The sequence below is a fragment of the Macaca fascicularis genome, chromosome 11 (genome assembly GCF_037993035.2).
Source record: "Macaca fascicularis isolate 582-1 chromosome 11, T2T-MFA8v1.1".
Classification (NCBI taxonomy): Eukaryota; Metazoa; Chordata; class Mammalia; order Primates; family Cercopithecidae; genus Macaca; species Macaca fascicularis.
This window is the reverse complement of record NC_088385.1, coordinates 115,658,562-115,676,840: the sequence shown is the minus strand read 5'-3', so window position 1 is coordinate 115,676,840 and position 18,279 is coordinate 115,658,562. Positions and strand designations below refer to the sequence as shown.

The 18,279-nt window shown below is 48.1% G+C and overlaps 1 protein-coding gene across 16 annotated transcripts in view; it reads left to right on the top strand.

The window, feature by feature from the left end:
• The window catches only part of SSH1 (slingshot protein phosphatase 1), a 76,278-nt gene that overhangs the window by 30,423 nt on the left and 27,576 nt on the right, over window positions 1-18,279 (top strand). For 5 of the 16 annotated variants that reach the window (XR_012420591.1, XM_045365875.2, XM_065524756.2 and 2 more), the window contains 4 exons: window positions 3,684-3,787; window positions 9,074-9,138; window positions 10,253-10,374; window positions 16,724-16,792. Coding sequence is in view for 13 of the 16 variants with exons in the window: in XM_045365875.2 (XP_045221810.2) it covers window positions 3,684-3,787; window positions 9,074-9,138; window positions 10,253-10,374; window positions 16,724-16,792 (360 nt within the window). In the remaining 3 variants the exon portion in view is untranslated. Of the gene's footprint in view, window positions 1-3,433; window positions 3,521-3,683; window positions 3,788-9,073; window positions 9,149-10,252; window positions 10,375-16,723; window positions 16,793-18,279 lie in introns of those variants that run through there. The other 11 variants (XM_074007716.1, XM_074007718.1, XM_074007717.1 and 8 more) reach the window with 6 other exon arrangements.

Sequence of the window (18,279 nt, the reverse complement as noted above, 5' to 3'; positions counted from 1 at the left end):
TCTGGTTGGCGGGTAGAGAGGGCAGTGGCTTTTTTATATCCCTCATACAGTGGTGGAGGAGGACATTTCCGTTTTGTCTGTCTGCGTCTGACCTTTTGTAACTTTGGTCACTCCTTTTAGGACACTCAGATCTTTTGTGAGAAGGGTGATTTCTGCGTGGCTGGGATGGATGACTTGTGGGTTTGGGCTTCCTGGCCCCGGGCACCTGGTAAAGTTGAGCGTGCCATCACCAATGTGGATTTCTTCATGGACTTCCCCAGTGGGGCACTTTGAGAGTCTGATGAATCGGGAGCCTGTGCCTCTCGGCGTCAGAAGCTGTGGCCATCAGATATAGTATTCAGATCAGCCACGCAGAGGGCGCGTGAGGCTCTGGGCCCAGAGTGAGCTCAGAAGAGAAGCCGGGAAGCTGGGTCACAGAGACTTTCTGCATCTTGTTTTCCTAAATCCTGTGACTGACCACGCTCTGCGGCCTCCCACCCCACCCCCCGCCCCAAGAGTCACGTCGCGCGGTTTCCTCTGGCTGGATCCCCTTACTGTATTTGCAGGACGCAGGGTGATCTCACAGCCTCAGGATAATGCGCTGCTGCTTGGGCTTCCCTGCAGCTTCCAGTCTTGCTTTTTACAGTAAACGCCCGTTACTTGTTGTCGTGGGGGAACAGAGGCAGAGTGTTCCAGGGCCCCAGTCAGTGCTGTCCCGACTTCATGCGTAGAGCAGGAGGCCCTGATTCTTATCAGTGTAGGAACACGGAGGAGGAACAGCTGGCCTTGTAAGTGATCACAGAGTGAAACCAGCCTAGTCTGTTGCATTGTTCCTTTTTTTTCCAAAGGAAATGTAAGGGAAACCAAGGGGAACTTTTGCCCGTGGTTTCCAAGGCAAAGGTCATCGTTAATGGTTGGCTGTTTCCAGCGTGCTTGGGTTTCTGGTCAGTATGAATTTTGTTTTTTTTTAATCTGATGAACAAAAGCAGTTGATGTTGTCTCGAAAAGATTTTCCCAGCTGCTTCGATGAACTGCTGGTTGTTTTAGGTTTCATGAGTTTGGAACCTCTCGCATAGCTCTTTCAGATTTTGATGAGAATAAATAGTAAGTGATCTGTGTCTAAGAACAGTTCTGAAAACATACTGAGCTGTGAGATTCTAAGGAAGGAGAGAGTGACAAGCTTTGTGGGTGGAAAGGGTTAGGTGATTCTGCAACCTGTGAAATGAGATCAGCCAGATGGATGCTAAAGAGCTTTTTGCTTCCTATGAGTGAGGGTAAGACAGCAAAGAAAGGCTACTTCTCGTTTCTTTCATTATTTATAATCCTGGGCTCGTCAACACTTGAACCTTGCAGCACAAATATACGACTGTGAGAGGGTGGAAAGGATGACTCGGCAGTGCATCTGCAGTAGCGGACGAAATGCTGTCAGATGTCAAGTGTTGGTGTCACAAGATACCGAAAGCCAATTGCCTGGAATTCAAGGGACCGAACAAGAAGACAGAAAGAACTAAGTCTTCTTATTTAATATTTGAGCAGTCACTATCTTTAGCGTGAGCATTTAGCCAGAAAAACTAACAGATTTTATTGTGGACTTCATATCATAGAACATAACAGTTTTCCTGATTTCGGGAGCTGCTGATTGGAAATGCTAGTTCATGTGGCATTTTCTTGGCACCCGGAGTCATACTCCAGACTTTGCTGAGTTTTTATTCCAGAATTCGAACGTTTAACTACCAACATTAGATGTCTGGGGCAAAGGTGATCTTGCTTTCTTATATTACAGAAAACACCCTCGTCTTTCTGTCAGGAATTGATTTACTTAATTTCAAGGTTCTCTTTAATTAGAAGACTGCTTTTTCGTAGGGATTTTTCCTTCAAATCATGTATATGTTCATTGGTTGCTCAAGAGAGAAATTTTTATAGTCGTACAATTTGAACTGTGACCTCCTTTTACAAAATTATTAAGATTAGAATGTTCTTTTTAAATTATATAGTATGTGTTTTATATTATTTTGAGAATCAAACAAAAATAGGTGTTTTTAAAGGTTAGTATGTTTAATATAGAACATTTGGAAAATAGTAAATAGAAGATAATCTATTCCTCCTCCTCCCCCACCTCCTGCAAAGACGATGTTAATAATTTTGGTGTATTTTATGCCTAATTTTGAGAGTTGATGGTATTTTTGAACAATTGATAGTAATTCATAGCTGAGGCATTCTTTTTTTATGTCTTATTTTTTGCAAAAGCCAGACTTCAAAGTCATCAAAGTGAAATTAAAAATAAAAACTTTTGATGTACGACAGGGTCTCACAACGTTGCCCAGGCTGGTGTTGAACTCCTGGGCTCGAATGATCCTCCCACCTCAGCCTCCCAAATAAAAATTTTTTAATTGTAATTTTTAAAGTTATAGGTTAGATATGTGTTATTGCTAGCTAAAATAACAAAGACCAAAGATTCATTCTGCTGAGAAATTCATTGGGCCAACTTGAGGTTTTCCACAAGCATAGTGGACAGGGCAATCTTGACTAAGTTAAATCACAAGTCAGTAGCCACCCTCCTTTTCTTTTCTTTTCTTTTCTTCTTTCTTTTTTTTTTTTTTTTTAAACGTAGTCTCACTCTGTCGCCCAGGCTGGAGTGCAGTGGTGCGATCTTGGCTCACAACGACCTCCACCCCTGGGACTCAAGCAAGCAATTCTTGTGCCTCAGCCTTCTGAGTAGCTGGGATTACAGGCATGCGCCACCACGCCTGGCTCATTTTTGCATTTTTAGTAGAGACTGGGTTTTACCATGTTGGCCAGACTGGTCTCGAACACCTGACCTCGAGTGATCCACCTGCCTCGGCGTCCCAAAGTGCTGGGATTACAGGCTTGAGCCACCCCGCCTGTCCCTACTTTTCTTAAAATGCAAACAGCTAGTGAAAGTGTAATTTCATCTTGTATTTCATAAAGGGAAGTCACCAAGAAACAATGGAGTTGTTAAAAGCCAGAGAGTTAGAAGCAGAGATCAACAGCAAGAGCATGAGAATTCACAAAGTAGACCGCCCTCTCCTAATCAGGGAATTGTTCTCTATTCTTAGAAAATGTTACGGCCGGGCGTGGTCACGCCTGTAATCCCAGCACTCCGGGAGGCCGAAGCAGGCAGATCGCTTGAGGTCAGGAGTTTGAGACCAGCCTGGCCAACATGGTGAAACCACGTCTCTACTAATAATACAAGAATTGACTGGGCATGGTGGCACATACCTGTAATCTCAGCTGCTAGGGAGGCTGAGACATGAGAATCGCTTGAACCCAGGAGGCAGAGGTTGCAGTGAGTTGAGATCACACCACTGCACTCCAGCTTGGATGACAGAGTGGAACTGTGTCTCAAAAAAAAAAAAAAGAAGAAGAAAAAAGAAAGAAGAAAATGTTATATTACAGTGAGATCCCTGTCCGGTATTCTGCAGAAAGGGGCCCTGGAGCCTACGGAGAACTTTGAGTGGTGTCACAGAAGCATTGTTTTGTCACGAAAATTCTCCAGCACTAAGCTTTTAGCAAAAGCAAGGTTTGAGAAGAGTACTACGTGGAATTATTATAAAAGCAGTTTCATCCTATTTGCATTTTACATGCCATTTGTCCACGCTAAAGCTTTTTCCCCCGCAGTAATTCTTTGTCCATTTTCCTGTCTGAATTCCAGTCTAACTGTGCTTTGGTCTTATCCTTCCCAGCTTAAGCGAGAGCTTTTTCATGGTGAAAGGCGCAGCCCTCTTCTTACAACAGGGAAGCAGCCCTCAAGGCCAGCGGAGTCTTCAGCACCCCCACAAGCATGCAGGTGAGGGCTCTAAGTTGATACTCTTACATTGGAGCTGCTTTTCTGGACAGCAGAGGAAACTTCCATTGTTGGTGATATTGCTGAGTTTGCAGGCCTTAGAAATAGTGGAGAACACAGGTTTGCAATGACCAGTGCAGGCAGAGGCTCAGATGCTCTTTCTTGAGCACGCCACGCACATTTTCCAACCTTTTATGTCATGTCTGTCTGCGTCAGGAGTAAGGTCATCTGCATCCTGCTGGGATGCAAAGATTTCCTCTCTGTAGTTTATCAGTTAACTGCAGGCTGTAAGTGACTTTTTAACAAATGCACCAAAATGAATTATAACCAGATGTCGTCCACTTGAAAATAACCATCTGTAGTGCTGTATACCTAATCTTGGGATGGATTTCTCCAAGCATTTGAAAAACACTCATTTGGAGAATTTCTTGAAGGGCCTTTGGCTCCAACTCTGAGATAGACACTATAGTAGGAAGTCTTGATTCTGTAATAGTTTGTTTTTAGGAAGTGGACAGAAGTAATAGAGTGAGGATCAAACTGAGTTTAAATAAGAAATGCTTACTAAGTAATAAGACTGGTTTTCTTAGGAGACTTGACTCAGAACTGAAGGCAGTTAGAAAGAGGAATTCAAGAAATGCAGGCCGGGCACGGTGGCTCATGCCTGTAATCCCAGCACTTTGGGAGGCCGAGGCAGGCGGATCACGAGGTCAGGAGATCAAGACCATCCTGGCTAACACGGTGAAACCCTGTCTCTAATAAAAATACAAAAAAATTAGCCGGGTGTGGTGGCAGGCGCCTGTAGTCCCAGCTACTCAGGAGGCTGAGGCAGGAGAATGGCGTGGACCTGGGAGGTGGACCTTGCAGTGAGCCGAGATTGCGCCACTGCGCTCCAGCCTGGGTGACAGAGCGAGACTCCGTCTCAAAAAAAAAAAAAAAAAGAAACGCTTGCATGGCCCTGCATGGTGTCTCACACCTGTAATCCCAGTGCTTTGGGAGGCTGAGGTGGGAGGATCACTTGAGCCCAGGAGTTTGAGGCTGCAATGAGCTAGGATCACACCACTGCCCTCCAGCCTGGGTGACAGAGAGAGACTCTGTTTCTTAAAAACAATAACAACAAAAAACACTTATGGCCAGACACAGTGGCTCTCGCCTGTAATTCCAGCACTTTAGGAGGCCAAGGTGAGCAGATCTCACTTGAGCCAAGGAGTTCAGACCAGCCTGAACAACACAGTGAAACCCTATCTCTGCAAAAAATACAAAAATTAGCTGGGCATGGTGGCGCGTGCCTATAATCCCAGCAAGGTGGGGAGCTGAGGTGGGAGGATTGCTTGAGCCCAGGAGGTCGAGGCTGACGCGTCACCACACCCAGCTAGTTTTTTGTGGGTGTGTGTGTAGATGAGGTCTCACTGTGTTGCTCACTGTATTGCTCAGTGAGCCATGATTGCGCCACTGCACTCCAGCCTGGGTGACAAAAAAAAAAAAAAGACCCTATCTCAAAAAGAAAGAAAGAAAAAAATGCTTGCATGTAGGTGAATCTTTGTCATAGATGGCCAGCATATCGGCATTTCTTGGGGAGGCAGTGCATGATTGCATGTCTGTGAGCTGAGAAGGCCTTTACCTTTCAGAGCAGCAGCAGGTGAAACCAACCCATCACTGTGGCCAGTTTTCTTGTTACCTGTGATCGTTGTGTTCATTTAACCTCAAGTCATTCAGCTTCATTTTAGATCTGAGTGCTCAGGTTAGAATTCTGCACCATACAATTTATAGCAAACACCAAGGCTCAGTCCGTATTTTCACATACTGATGTTGATAATATTTAGGTCTGTTTTAAGCAAAGAAAATAACTGTCCTGTATAATAGGCAGTGTGGTTTGTGGGAATAGTATTTGTTTTGAAACCAGGCAGACCTGTATTCCAATCCTAGTTCTCCAACTTACTAAGCTGTCATAGGTCGACTTCTAAGCCTCAGTTTCCTAGTCTTTACAATGGGCATCATATACTGGTACCTCAGACAATATGGAAATTTAGAGTTATGCGTGTAACATACCTGCCTTTAGTAGGTGCTGTATATATATGGGTAACTATCATTGTTATTACGATGACTCCTAGTACGATACAGCTATAAGCAGACCCTTCATTCTTTTTTTTTTATTTAATTATGTGAAAAGTTTCTTTAGAGACGGATCTCATTACCTTGCCCAGGCTGGTGTGTAGTGGCCTGACCATAGCTCACTGCAGCCTCGACCTCCTGGGCTCAAGTGATCTTCCAGCCTCAGCTTCCTGAGTAGCTGGGACCATAGATGCGCGCATCACCACACCCAGCTAGTTTTGTGTGTGTGTGTGTGTGTGTGTGTGTGTGTGTGTGTGTGGATGAGGTCTTACTATGTTGCTCAGGCTGGTCTCCAACTCCTTGCCTCAAGCCATCCCCCCACCTCAGCCTCTCAGAGCATTGGGATTATAGGTTTGAGGCTCCATACTCAGCCAGATTCTTCATTCTTGAATTTGCTAATTATTCTGCCCTCTTAGAAATGTAGCTATTGTTCATGTTTTAACTGTAACACATACAACAAAGCAAATGCTCAAGCTCTGCTCACTAAGTGTCATATACCTCCTTCCTATAATCCGAAGACTAGAAGGGTAGGATGCAAGCCACCGGCTGGCTGACTCTTATGCCCTGAGGTCTGGAGTGGGCGATGAGGTCAGAAGGCAGAGGGGCCACCAGCTGTCCACAGTTGGTCTGTAAGTGACCTTGGGACAGGCACAGACTAGACTTACATTAGTTCCTTTTTTTCCCTAGAATTACCATTACCATCAAGTCTCATGAATGTACCAGAGTCCCCCCAGTAACCACCGTGCAGAGCTGAGTACAATTGAGGGTTAATTCTGTCCGTGGAAAAGTAGTTCAGTTTGTTTCAGCTAGTCTGGTCAATTTGAGACCCTTTTTAGGGCTTGTGTTCTCTGATTTTTTTGTGTGTGGATGTCAGACTGGGGTTTGGATTTCTGTCTGTCAGCAATTCCATATCTCAGCAAACAATCCCACTGAAAGAAGTTTATCTGTGTGGAAAATGTCCCTTTCATTTAGGCATTTATCAGACAGGGGTTTGTTTTTGCTTTCCCCAGTGCAGTTCTGTGACTCGGGTAGATGTGGGGGCGGGCAGGCAGGTGAAGAACCCCTCATGGTCGCTGTGTTGCGTTGGTGACATGATGGGTGGAGGAAGGGGTTGGGGAGCTCTATGGCTTTTTTTAATATGAACCCTTATCTCCAAATCACTCATCATAGGAAGCAGGGCCAACATAGGGTGTTACACACTGTGGAATTGTATAACTGGAGAGGACAGATAAGAGGGGCATGGTTCTTTTCTTTTTTACATTTTATTTATTGTGGAAAGAATGCTTAATTGGGCCGAGTTTGGTGGCTCATGCCTATAATCCCAGCACTTTGGGAGGCTGAAGTGGGAGGATCATTTGAACCCAGGAGTTCGAGACCAGCCTGGGCAACATGGCAAAACCGTATCTCTATTGAAAAAAAAAAGAAAAAGAAAAAGAATGCTTAACATGAGATCTACCCTCCTGACTAGAGGCACACATTTCTAATGACCCAATTCCTCTCTGAGGCAGGAAGTGCAATTTGGACATCATCTGTCATTCTCCCTTAAAATGAAAAAGATGCTTTTGCAAAAGGAACACACCCACTGTTTTCTTTTGGAGCATTTGAGTGTGTAAGCATTATTGATCCTTTTCGGGTTACAATTGTGAGGTATAGGGTAATTTTTTTTTTTTCGTTTGTAGAGACAGGGTCTCATCATGTTGCCCAGGGTGGTCTCACACTCCTGTGCTCCAGCGATCTTCCTGCCTTGGCCTCCCAGGTAGCTGGGACTAACTACAGATGTGAACGAACCAGAAAGCCCAGCTAATTTTTTACTTTTCTGTAAAGATGGGGTCTTGCCATGTTGCCCAGGCTGGTCTTGAATGCCTGGCCTCAAGTCCAGCCTTGGCCTCCCAAAGCACTGGGATTACAGGTGTGAGCCACCACACCAGGCTGATATTAGCATCTTTACAGATGAACCTTTCTTCAGAAAGAAATCCTTTCAGATATAAAGAAAAATGTATAAGCTAGAGAAAAAAGCAACCTTGGAGTCACATCTGCTACTTTAATTAATTATGCACCTCCCTTACAATTTTCCCCTCCGTGAAAGTGTGCGCTTCTTCTGACAGGGTCTCCTGCTTCGCGCGAGACTCATGGCCAGTAAGAGACTTTCCTCACTGCACTCCAGGGACACCTCCTGAACCCTGGGGCAGCTCAGAGAAGTTCAGAAGCCGCCCCTGGATTACTGCTTGTTTTACATAGTGAAGAAAAAAGAGTACATAATTTTTAGCAAGAAAAGAGAAAATGACAGGTGGTTGTCTATTCAAATTATTTCTCCGGGCAACCAGCATACAGCTGCTGTCTGTAGAGTCACTTAAATATTTCCCCTCCTGGTTATGGAAATAATGTCTGCCTCCAGTGGAAAATGCAGAAATTTGAAGTGGGGCCCGGGGTGGGGTAGCTCATGCCTATAATCCCAGCACTTTGGGAGGCTGAGGCGTGCAGATCACTTGAGGTCAGGAGTTCAAGACCAGCCTGGCCGACATGGTGAAACCCTGTCTCTACTATAAAAACAAAAATTAGCTGGGTATGGTGATGGGCGCCTGTAATCCCAGCTACTTGGGAGGCTGAGGCAGAAGAATTGCTTGAATCCAGGAGGCGGAGGTTGCAATGAGCCAAGATTGCACCACGGCACTCCAGCCTGGGCGACAGTGTAAGACTCTGTCTCAAAAAAAAAATTAAAAAAAGGAAGAAGAAGTTGTTTGAAGAGGAAACATGATGCTCTGTCCTTCTTCTCTAATGATGAACTCCTAGCAAATGCCTTACTTCCAGCCACAGCTGTCGTTTCTAGGCACCCCAACCTGCCGAGTAACATTGCCTTGGATGAAATAACAGTTTTCTCTAGGCTTGCCTGTATTTTCCACATTTTGTATTTGGAAACCTATATTGTATGTATTCAGGAAATAAGAGCAACTTTTAACAACATGACAGTAAGCTCCATGTCACCCATCCGCATCACACAGTATTCAGAGTGGTGTAAGAGAAATGGAGACTTGAAGTTTTTGTGGTGATTCTCCTGTGGTGTAGGTAGACAAATTTTAACTTCTCAATCTTTTTCCAGGCCCTCAACATCAGCCTTTCAGAGGTTTGTTTCCTAGAAAGTAGGTAGGAGACCTTTTAAACCTTTCTTTATTGCTCCACCAGGTGACCTGCCTCAGCATCTGCAGGTGATGATCAACCTTCTGCGTTGTGAAGACAGAATCAAGCTGGTAAGAAGCGGTGAGAATGTCAAATTTAAAAAAAATTTTTTTTTTTTTTTTTAGTTTTTGTGAGATGAGGGTCTTGCTCTGTTGCCCAGGCTGGAGTGCAGTGGCATGATCCTAGCTCACTACAGCCTCAAACTCCTGGGTTCAAGCAATCCTCCCACCTCCACCTCCTGAGTAGCTGGGACTACAAGTGTATACCACTAATTTTTTAGAAAATTTTGTGGATGTGGGGTCTTGCTGTTTTGCCAGGCTGGTCTTGAACTCCTGGCCTCAAAAAATTCTCCTGTCTCCGCCTCCCAAAGTCCTGGGGTTATAGGTGTAAACCACCGTGCCCAGCCAGCACGTTTTAATTTTTAATTGTGAAACTTGGTGGGGAACCATTCATGAATGATAGGGGGAAAAGCTTTTACATTACAACAAATTCTCCTCAAATTGTTCACTAAAGCGAAAGCCAGGTTGACTCCTCAGTACCCCAGAGGAGCCACAGGAGGGATGAAACAGGTCTCTACGGCAGTTAAATAAGCTAAATAAGAACTTTCTTTGGATTTCATGTGTTCACTGATTTCTTGCATTTTGGGTGTCTCCTCTGAGCCAGGCAGCGTCCCCGGTGCTACAGAGAGAAACGAGGCCTGGTTCCTGCTGTCAAGAACTTCCTCTTTGTGTGTTTTTTTTGTTGTTGTTATTGTTGTTTTTGGTGGTGTTTGAGATGGAATCTCACTCTGTCGCCCTGGCTGGAGTGTGGTGGTGTGATCTTAGCTCACTGCAACCTCCACCTCCCAGGTTCAAGAGATTCTCGTGCCTCAGTCTCCTGAGTAGCAGGGATTACAGGCGCACACCATCACGCCTAGCTAATTTTTGTATTTTTAGTAGAGATGGGGTTTTGCCATGTTGGCCAGTCTGGTCTCGAACTCCTGACCTCAAGTGATCTGCCTACCTTTGACTCCCAAAGTGCTGGGATTATAGGCCTGAGCCACTGGGCCCAGCCAAGGATTTTCTCTTCATTTTTAACTCCCGGAGGGAAAGGTAGAACACTGAAAGTGTTGATCTTGCGTTGGAGATGGGAGGGAGGCACCACCTCCAAAGGCAGGCCAGTGAGAGCATGTCTGCCCTGTTCCAGGCCGTGCGCCTGGAGAGCGCCTGGGCGGACCGGGTCCGGTACATGGTAGTGGTGTACAGCAGCGGGCGCCAGGACACCGAGGAGAATATCTTGCTGGGAGTGGACTTTTCCAGTAAGGAAAGGTGAGTCTGATGAGCTAGGTGTTCCCTTCTGTGTGGGAGGCAAGAGTTGCTGCTAGAAAAAGGTTTCCATGGTCCCATATCCATGTGGGAGAGGGCTGCGTCCTGATGGAGAGCCTGGGGTGTCGACACTGGGAACACTAGGGTGTGCCATTTCAGCTCTGTGTGCCAGGCACCGTGCCAGCTCCAGGCTGTGCTCTCGGAGCTCAGAGTCGATTGAGAGGACAGAAAGTTATGCTGTGCTTAGAGAGGTTTCACGCCAGCTGCTATAGAGTGGGGCACCTTAGCCAGGAATGCTTCCTAAAGGAGGTGACAACAACGCCAAACCCAGAAGGCCAAGCCAGAGTCCGCCAAGGGAAGCAGGAGACCCTCCCAGGCAGAGGGGCCCATGGAGAAGTATGGAGATTGGTGGGTCTCCTCTCAGATACCTTACCCCATAGTGATACTCCACAGGTTCCCAAGTGGAGTGGGAACTCCATCTTCATGGCACATCCTAGTCAGAGGCTTGAAGAGTAGCTTGTAATTTCCCACTAACTGGAGACCAAGTAAGTTAGAGCATTGACCCCATGATGTGTGTGAAATGAGAGTGGGATCACTCCCCTGACATCTCAGATAAATGAATGCCTGTGAGATCATTGCAAAACCTGGATTTGTTCAAACTAGATTAGACTCCCTTTATCCATCATTCATTCATCGACTCATTCATTAAGCGTGTGATTTATTTGCATTCTCCTGTGTATGAGGCAATGGACTAGGCCCAGGTAAACAAAGAAGTAACAGCACAGTTCTTGGCCTCAGAGGGCTTCTAAGTGAGCTTGGAAGACAGTCACAACCAGGTAGGAGGGAGAGAGTGACTGAAAGGTGCTGGGGTTTTGTGAGACCACAGGAGGAGGCGCCTACTGAGAGCACCTGGCAGGACCTTTCTGGCAGGAGTGAAGCCTAAGCTGAATCTTAACGGGCAAGTGGGCAGTCAGGCGAGCTCTAGGGTGGAGGCAGAGCCGCGAGGTGCATTTGAAGAGCATTTCAGGCAGAATGAACAGCAGAAACCCGTCAGGGAGGCTGTGAGTGTCATGGTAACAGCACGGTCTTGTCTTGTTCCCGTGAGAGCTTCTGTAAGTCACATGCTAGCAACTGAGACTTGGATGCTTTTTAGAAGGAAATGAATAAAAAAAGGAGGACATTTCTTTTATGACATGCCCCCCACCCCTGCAGTACATAATAAATAGCACTATGAGAAAGTTTCCTGTGACACATGTAGGAGATGGAGTTGGGGCTGGCATCTGTGGCCTTGACCTGGTTGGGAACCTGGGGCTAGAAGAACCTGTAGCATAGGAGGTGTTAGGATATGAGCTCTAAAGAGCCACTTGGAGACTGGAGGGCATGGTCCATTAGGACGGGGTGCCACCAGGCAGATGCTCTCAGAAATGCCCAGAGCCCCATCTGTTTGGCCATTATCTGTATGGTTGTGAGGCATAGCGGTGTTTAGTGTTTGACCGTCTTGCAGTTGTAATTGTTCTTCCAATGACTATCCAGCTTTTCAGAATCTTTCTGAGGCAGGGACTTTCCTCACAAGTGTGGCCTGTTCCAATAATGCTTTCTGATCCTGAACGGAAATCGGCCTCTTGTGGCCTGTGCCCATCGTCTTGATCTGAACCATGGGAGCGGTGTGGAAGCCCAGTCCTCCTGACTGTAAAGTAGAGCACACCTACAAAATGCCTCCGTGGACGTCTCATTTAGCCCCTTCATCCCCCTGGGGTGGGTAGTCCTACCTCAGGTTTTACACATGACAGAAGCTCACGAGGCTGCAGTGATTACCCCAGGGCCATCCCAGTAAGTGGCCGGCCTGGGACTTGGAGGCAGGGCTTTTCCTGTCGACCTGCTGAATGAATAGATCCCACGCATTCTTTCCCAGCGGGCTGCAGCTCTCTTCCTGTACACCACCTTGCTCATTCATTCACTTCTAGGTTTATCGTGTATGGATTTGTTAGCTCTTTCCCTGTGCCGGGTGCCCCACCAGGTGCTGGGGCCACATCAGGGAGCATGGCAGACACACCTGCAGTCTCACAGAGCTCACAGGCCAGCAGTCATGGGCATGCCTTAGATGCACACACGTGCACTCCACTGCTGCCTGGCTGGAGGAGACAGGCCCATGTGCTCATCCGCACCGCCCCCACGGTGCTCTTCCCTCCCACCCTCTCCTCCCTTTGCCTCCCCTCGGCACCTGACTTCCCTCTCCCTGTGGTTCCCTCTCCCTGTGGTTCTCTCGCCTCCACTGCATGCTCCTCCCTCAGGTTCGAGTCTCTGCACCCTCTGAGCAGGAGCCACAGCCCATGTGTGGGCACCGACCCCAAGGCCAGGGCAGGTCTCTGAGGTTGGAGAGGGCAGTCGAGAGGCCACCCAAGGTGAGCAGGGGCCTGGCAGGAACCAGAACTAAGCAGTCCTTCCTGTCGCTGGGCCTGATGCAGCTGTCTTCCGTGCCCGGGGAATCCCGGGGGCTGGGAACTGGGCCTTCTCCTGCAGCTCCCACATTGCCTGGGCACCAGGCTGTTGTCTTCCTTCCTGGCTTGAAAACAAAGTCCAGGTCCCCACCAGAAGCGTTTGACCTGCTGAGGGAGCAATATACTTGTTTTTTCTAAATTCCTTCCTTGGGATTTTGTTTTTTGATTCCCCCTGCCAAAAAAAAAAAAGAAAGAAAAAGAAAAGAGACGAGCATTGCCCCCAAAGGGGATCTTCATAAGAGTCCAAGTGCTGTCCAAAAGGCAGCATTGGAATGACGGCTGCTGCACAGGCTCGCACACTCTCACTTAGCTTTTTGTTTATGTTTTTGTTTTTAAGACAGGGTCTCACTCCATCACCCAGGCTGGAGTGCAGTGGTGCGATCTGGGCTCACTGCAACCTCTGCCTCCCGAGTTCAAGCGATTCTCCTGCCTCAGCCTCCTGAGTAGCTGGGATTACAGGCATGCGCCACCATGCCTGGATAATTTTTGTATTTTTAGTAGAGACAGGATTTCGCCATGTTAGCCAGGATGATCTTGAACTCCTGACCTCAAGTGATCAACCCTCCTCGGCCTCCCAAAGTGCTGGGATTACAGTCATGAGCCACCGCACCCAGCCTCCCTCAGAGTCTTGTATCTGCATATGCATCCTGGGGAGACCAGAGCAGCCACGCCACCCTAGGGTTCAATCTTGGATTCTTTTCTCTTCTCTTTTCTTTTTCTCTCTTCCCTCCCCTTTCCCTTCCCTTTCCCCTCCCTTTCCCTTTCCCCTTCCCCTTCCCCTTCCCTTCCCTTCCCCTTTCCTTACCTTTCTCTTTCCTTCTTCTTCTTCTTTTTTTTTTATGTGGAGACAGGATCTCCCTCTGTCACCCAGGCTGGAGTGGTGAAATCACGGCTCATTGCAGCCTTGACCTCCCAGGCTCAATCATTTCTCCTACCTCAGCCTCCTGCGTTACTGGGACCACAGGCCCATGCCACCATTCCCAGCTGATTTTTTTAATATATATAATTTTTTTTGGCCGGGCGCGGTGGCTCAAGCCTGTAATCCCAGCACTTTGGGAGGCCGAGACGGGTGGATCACGAGGTCAGGAGATCGAGACCATCCTGGCTAACACGGTGAAACCCCGTCTCTACTAAAAAATACAAAAAACTAGCCGGGCGAGGTGGCGGGCGCCTGTAGTCCCAGCTACTCGGGAGGCTAAGGCAGGAGAATGGCGTCAACCCGGGAGGTGGAGCTTCCAGTGAGCTGAGATCCGGCCACTGCACTCCAGCCTGGGCAACAGAGCGAGACTCCGCCTCAAAAAAAAAAAAAAAAAAAAATATATATATATATAATTTTTTTTTTTTTTTTTTTTTTTTTGAGACAGAGTCTCGCGCTGTCACCCAGGCTGGAGTACAGTGGCGAGATCTCAGCTCACTGCAAGCTCCGCCTCCCGGGTTCACGCCATTCTCCTGCCTCAGCCTCCTGAGTAGCTGGGACTACAGGCACCCGCCACCATGCCCGGCTAATTTTTTGTAGTTTTAGTAGAGACGGGATTTCACCGTGTTAGCCAGGATGGTCCTGATCTCCTGACCTTGTGATCCGCCCGCCTCGGCCTCCCAAAGTGCTGGGATTACAGGCGTAAGCCACTGCGCCTGGCCAATATATATAATTTTTTTAAAAAATCACTATTGCACGGGCTGGTCTCAAACTCCTGGGCTTAAGCAGTCCTCTTGTCTCCACCTCCCAAAGTGCCAGGATTATAGGTATGAGCCACCACACCCGAGCAGGATTATGTTTTCAATTCGGATTGGGAACGTTTTGAGTGCCATGAGCGTACACCACTGTCCACGCATCAGTGTTTTGCCATCAGTGAAGGACTCCACGATGGAGTCTTGGAACAGATTGGTTTCCTGCCTGGACCGCCAGACCCATCTGGCTTCTCTGTTCCTGCCATACAGGCCCTAGGAACTTGGAGCCTGCTTTCTTCTTCTGCAATTGCTCCCACCCACTTTATCCTTTGGGGTCACTCTTCCTCTAAAGATTCAGTTTCCTTAGCTACGTGTCCCTTTCCTGTTTCCCATATATGCTCCCCAGGTGGAGACAAGAGGACTGCTTGAGCCCAGGAGTTTGAAACCAGCCTGGGTAATATACTGGGACCTTATCTCTACAAAAAGTTTTTTTAAAGAAAGCTGGGCATGGTGGCATATGCCTGTGGTCCTAGTTAGGAGGCTGAGGTAGGAGGATTGATTGGGCCCGGGAGGTGGAGGCTGCGGTGAGCTGTGATTACACCACTGTACTCCAGCCTGGGCAATGGAGCAAGACGCTGGCTCAAAAAAAGAAAGAAAGAAAAATATGCTTCCCGTGGGCCCACCTTCCTTGTGAAAATCTTATTGTTAATCATTGTAGGACTGCTGGAAACTCACAAAAGGAATAGCTAGGGGACGACAGGAGATAAGGGCAGTTGTTGCAGTCCTGCCTGGTCCCTGTTCCTTGCTCCTGGCTCGAGTTGAAGGTTGTGAGCAGAAGTCCCCTGTGGGCTGACCCTCTTGCACATCCGTGTCCAAGGGAGGCCGGTCTAGGGGTTTAGTTTCCACATGGTTTCATGTGCTCCTTATTTCCTATGGGCAGTCTCATCCCTGCCCACTTGTCCTCCGCCTGTCCTGGGAGGCCCCACCCCTGGCCTAGGCCTGGCCTTGGCGCCCCGTGTCCTGTTCTCTCTGCAGCTCTCTGTGCTGTATCCACCTCCTTATCAGTCCCTGGCAAGGGTCATTAGTGCTCAGGTTGGGTCTTCTAGACTGCATGTTCCCAGGGCACCATCTGACCTAGCTTCTGCCTATCGGACTTGGGCTCCACAGGGACCCCTTCCTTGCCTCCTCCTGGCGCTGACACAGCCATGTGGTCCCTAGAGCTCTGTGAGGCCCAACATAAATTATATTTTGCAATACTGTGAGAGAAATACAGTTAGTCCCTCCGGAGTGGGTAGGATGGCAGGGAGGGACCTCAGACCCCAACCCAAAAAAGCCTGAGTGTCATTGGCCAGAAGGGCTTGGAACAACCTTCCCCACAGATATAGAAGCATGGGGTTGAGAAGAGTCCTGCATGGGGCAGGCCGCTACCCGGAGGGGAGCTGGGTCTGTGATCCGCAGAGGCCCCACCCACATGGGCACACAAAAACATGACCGTGGTGTTGGCAGCAGCAGAGATGGAAGCATGAGATTCCTGAGGTCCGCGGAGCTGGCCCTTGGCACAGTTACAGCGGCTTCTCACAAGCCAACTTTTAAATGCCTGGAGAGTTTTCATCATAATCTGAGGACTCTCCGATAAGCCCTTTCTTTCCTTGTTTTTCAGTGGCGCCAGTCTCTGCAGTCATTTGGTCTCATTTCACTGGTAGGATGGGCAAAACAAAACCAGATTAAGCGAGGTTGTAAAACAGCAACCACACTAAAGGTGCAGGTGCACAGGTTCGAAAGTGAGCTCTGGGAACGGTGTGAGCACACTCCCCTCCTTGCCACCCAGGACAGGCCGTGCCGGGCTTGGCCACTGGTGCTTGCCTATGTACCCCCGAGTACACATGTGGCCTCCGCCAGCAGAACACCAGCCCTGGGCGGCTGCCTCCCTGCTGCAGAGTGGGCATGCGGTCAGCGCACACTGCACCCAGGAGCCTCGGCTGAGCACTTACGGAGTTGTGTCCACAGGGCCATCCCAGACCTGTGTCTTCTAGAATTCATCAGTGAACAGTTCCTATGCAGACAGCCTAAGGGCCACTGCCACACGTACATCCAACAGCCCGTCCTGGACCAGGTGGTAAGCTGGAAAGGCTGTGCATGTACGTGGGTAGACACTGACTCCACACGTCTTCTCTCCCCTCTCGCAGTAAAAGCTGCACCATTGGGATGGTTCTCCGACTGTGGAGTGACACGAAAATCCACCTTGATGGAGATGGGTAAGGAGGTCTTTAAAAGATTCTCTCACTGCATGTAGGCTTTGAAACACGAGCTGGTTCGGGCATCCTTGGATGATCATTAGCACAGAATGACACGTGTGGCGGGAGTGTCACAGCAGGAGAATTCGTATTGCCTTTGAGTGAGCTCCACGAGGGAGGGTATGTTTTGGACGTCCCGTCAGGGAGTTTAGCTCATGAAGTATCAGTGGGAGCGATTACAGGAGATAGGCTGCTAGTGTGAAGTTCAAGACAGCGGTAAACCGATATCCATCCACTACCTCAATGGGTTAAGTGAACTCTCACCACATGCCCTCCACAGGGCTCGTCCTGAAAGTTCACCGATGAATGTCGTGCAGCAGAAACTCACCAGCTTTGGGGGTACGAGGAAAGACATACAACTGGCAGACACAACAAGGTTTCAGGTGCCACCCTGGGAGCCACAAAGGAGGAATGAACCAGTTCCACCCGGGCAGGCAGGCAGGGGATGAGGGCTGTCCAGCGTCCGCACGCATTCACTCCCAGGGAGGTGCGTGGGCACGGTGACGAGAAGAAACAGAATAGGAAAGTGGCCCGACATGGGGATTCTAAGCAGGTCAGAGTTATGTTGCTTCATAGGATGGGAAGAGAAAAATAAAAATTTGATTTGTTGTTTAAGCAATGGGGTTATGGGGATATTTTTCCTTTTTAAAATTTATTTTAATATATTTGTATGATTTTTTTTTTCTCTTTTTTTCAATGGAGTCTCACTCTGTCACCCTGGGTGGAGTGCAGTGGTGCGATCTCGGCTCACTGCAACCTCCACCTCCTGGGTTCAAGCTATTCTTCTGCCTCAGCTTCCCAGGTAGCTGGGATTACAGGCATCTGCCACCATGCCTGGCTAATTTTTGTAGTTTTAGTAAAGACGGAGCTTCACCATGTTGGCCAGACTGGTCTTGAACTCTTGGCCTCAGGTGACCCATCCTCCTCAGCCTCCCAAAGTGCTAGGATTACAGGCGTGAGCCACCACCCCTGGCCTGTATTAATTTTTTATATTTTATATTAGTATTTTTAGATTAACACATTTATATTAATGTATTAATAGATATTTTTATATATTATTTTCCGTGCAATCCTATGAATATAGTTTCCATGCAATTACAAAAAGGAACAGCTGGGCCTATGGGGCAGGAGGTGGCAGGGAGGCAGGAACCATATGGGAACATAGAAGAGACGCTCTTGGAGTTCTTCACCTGGCACCCTTTGCCAGGCTTTCAGGTTTTGGTGGAACTTGCATTGCTGGGTTCAAAACAAGCCCTCCTCACCTGAGAATGTGTCTCTTTCTGCCCTTGCCCATGTCTCTGCCAAAGCAGGTTCCATAAAATCCCTCATCAGGCGGCATGAGATGCGCTTGTTCCCAGTGTGCACGGTGGGCCAGCTCCCCACTCCCAGAGTGATTTCACTCAAGGCGCTGATTTCTCACCACAGATACCTTTCTCTCTGTTTTTTAT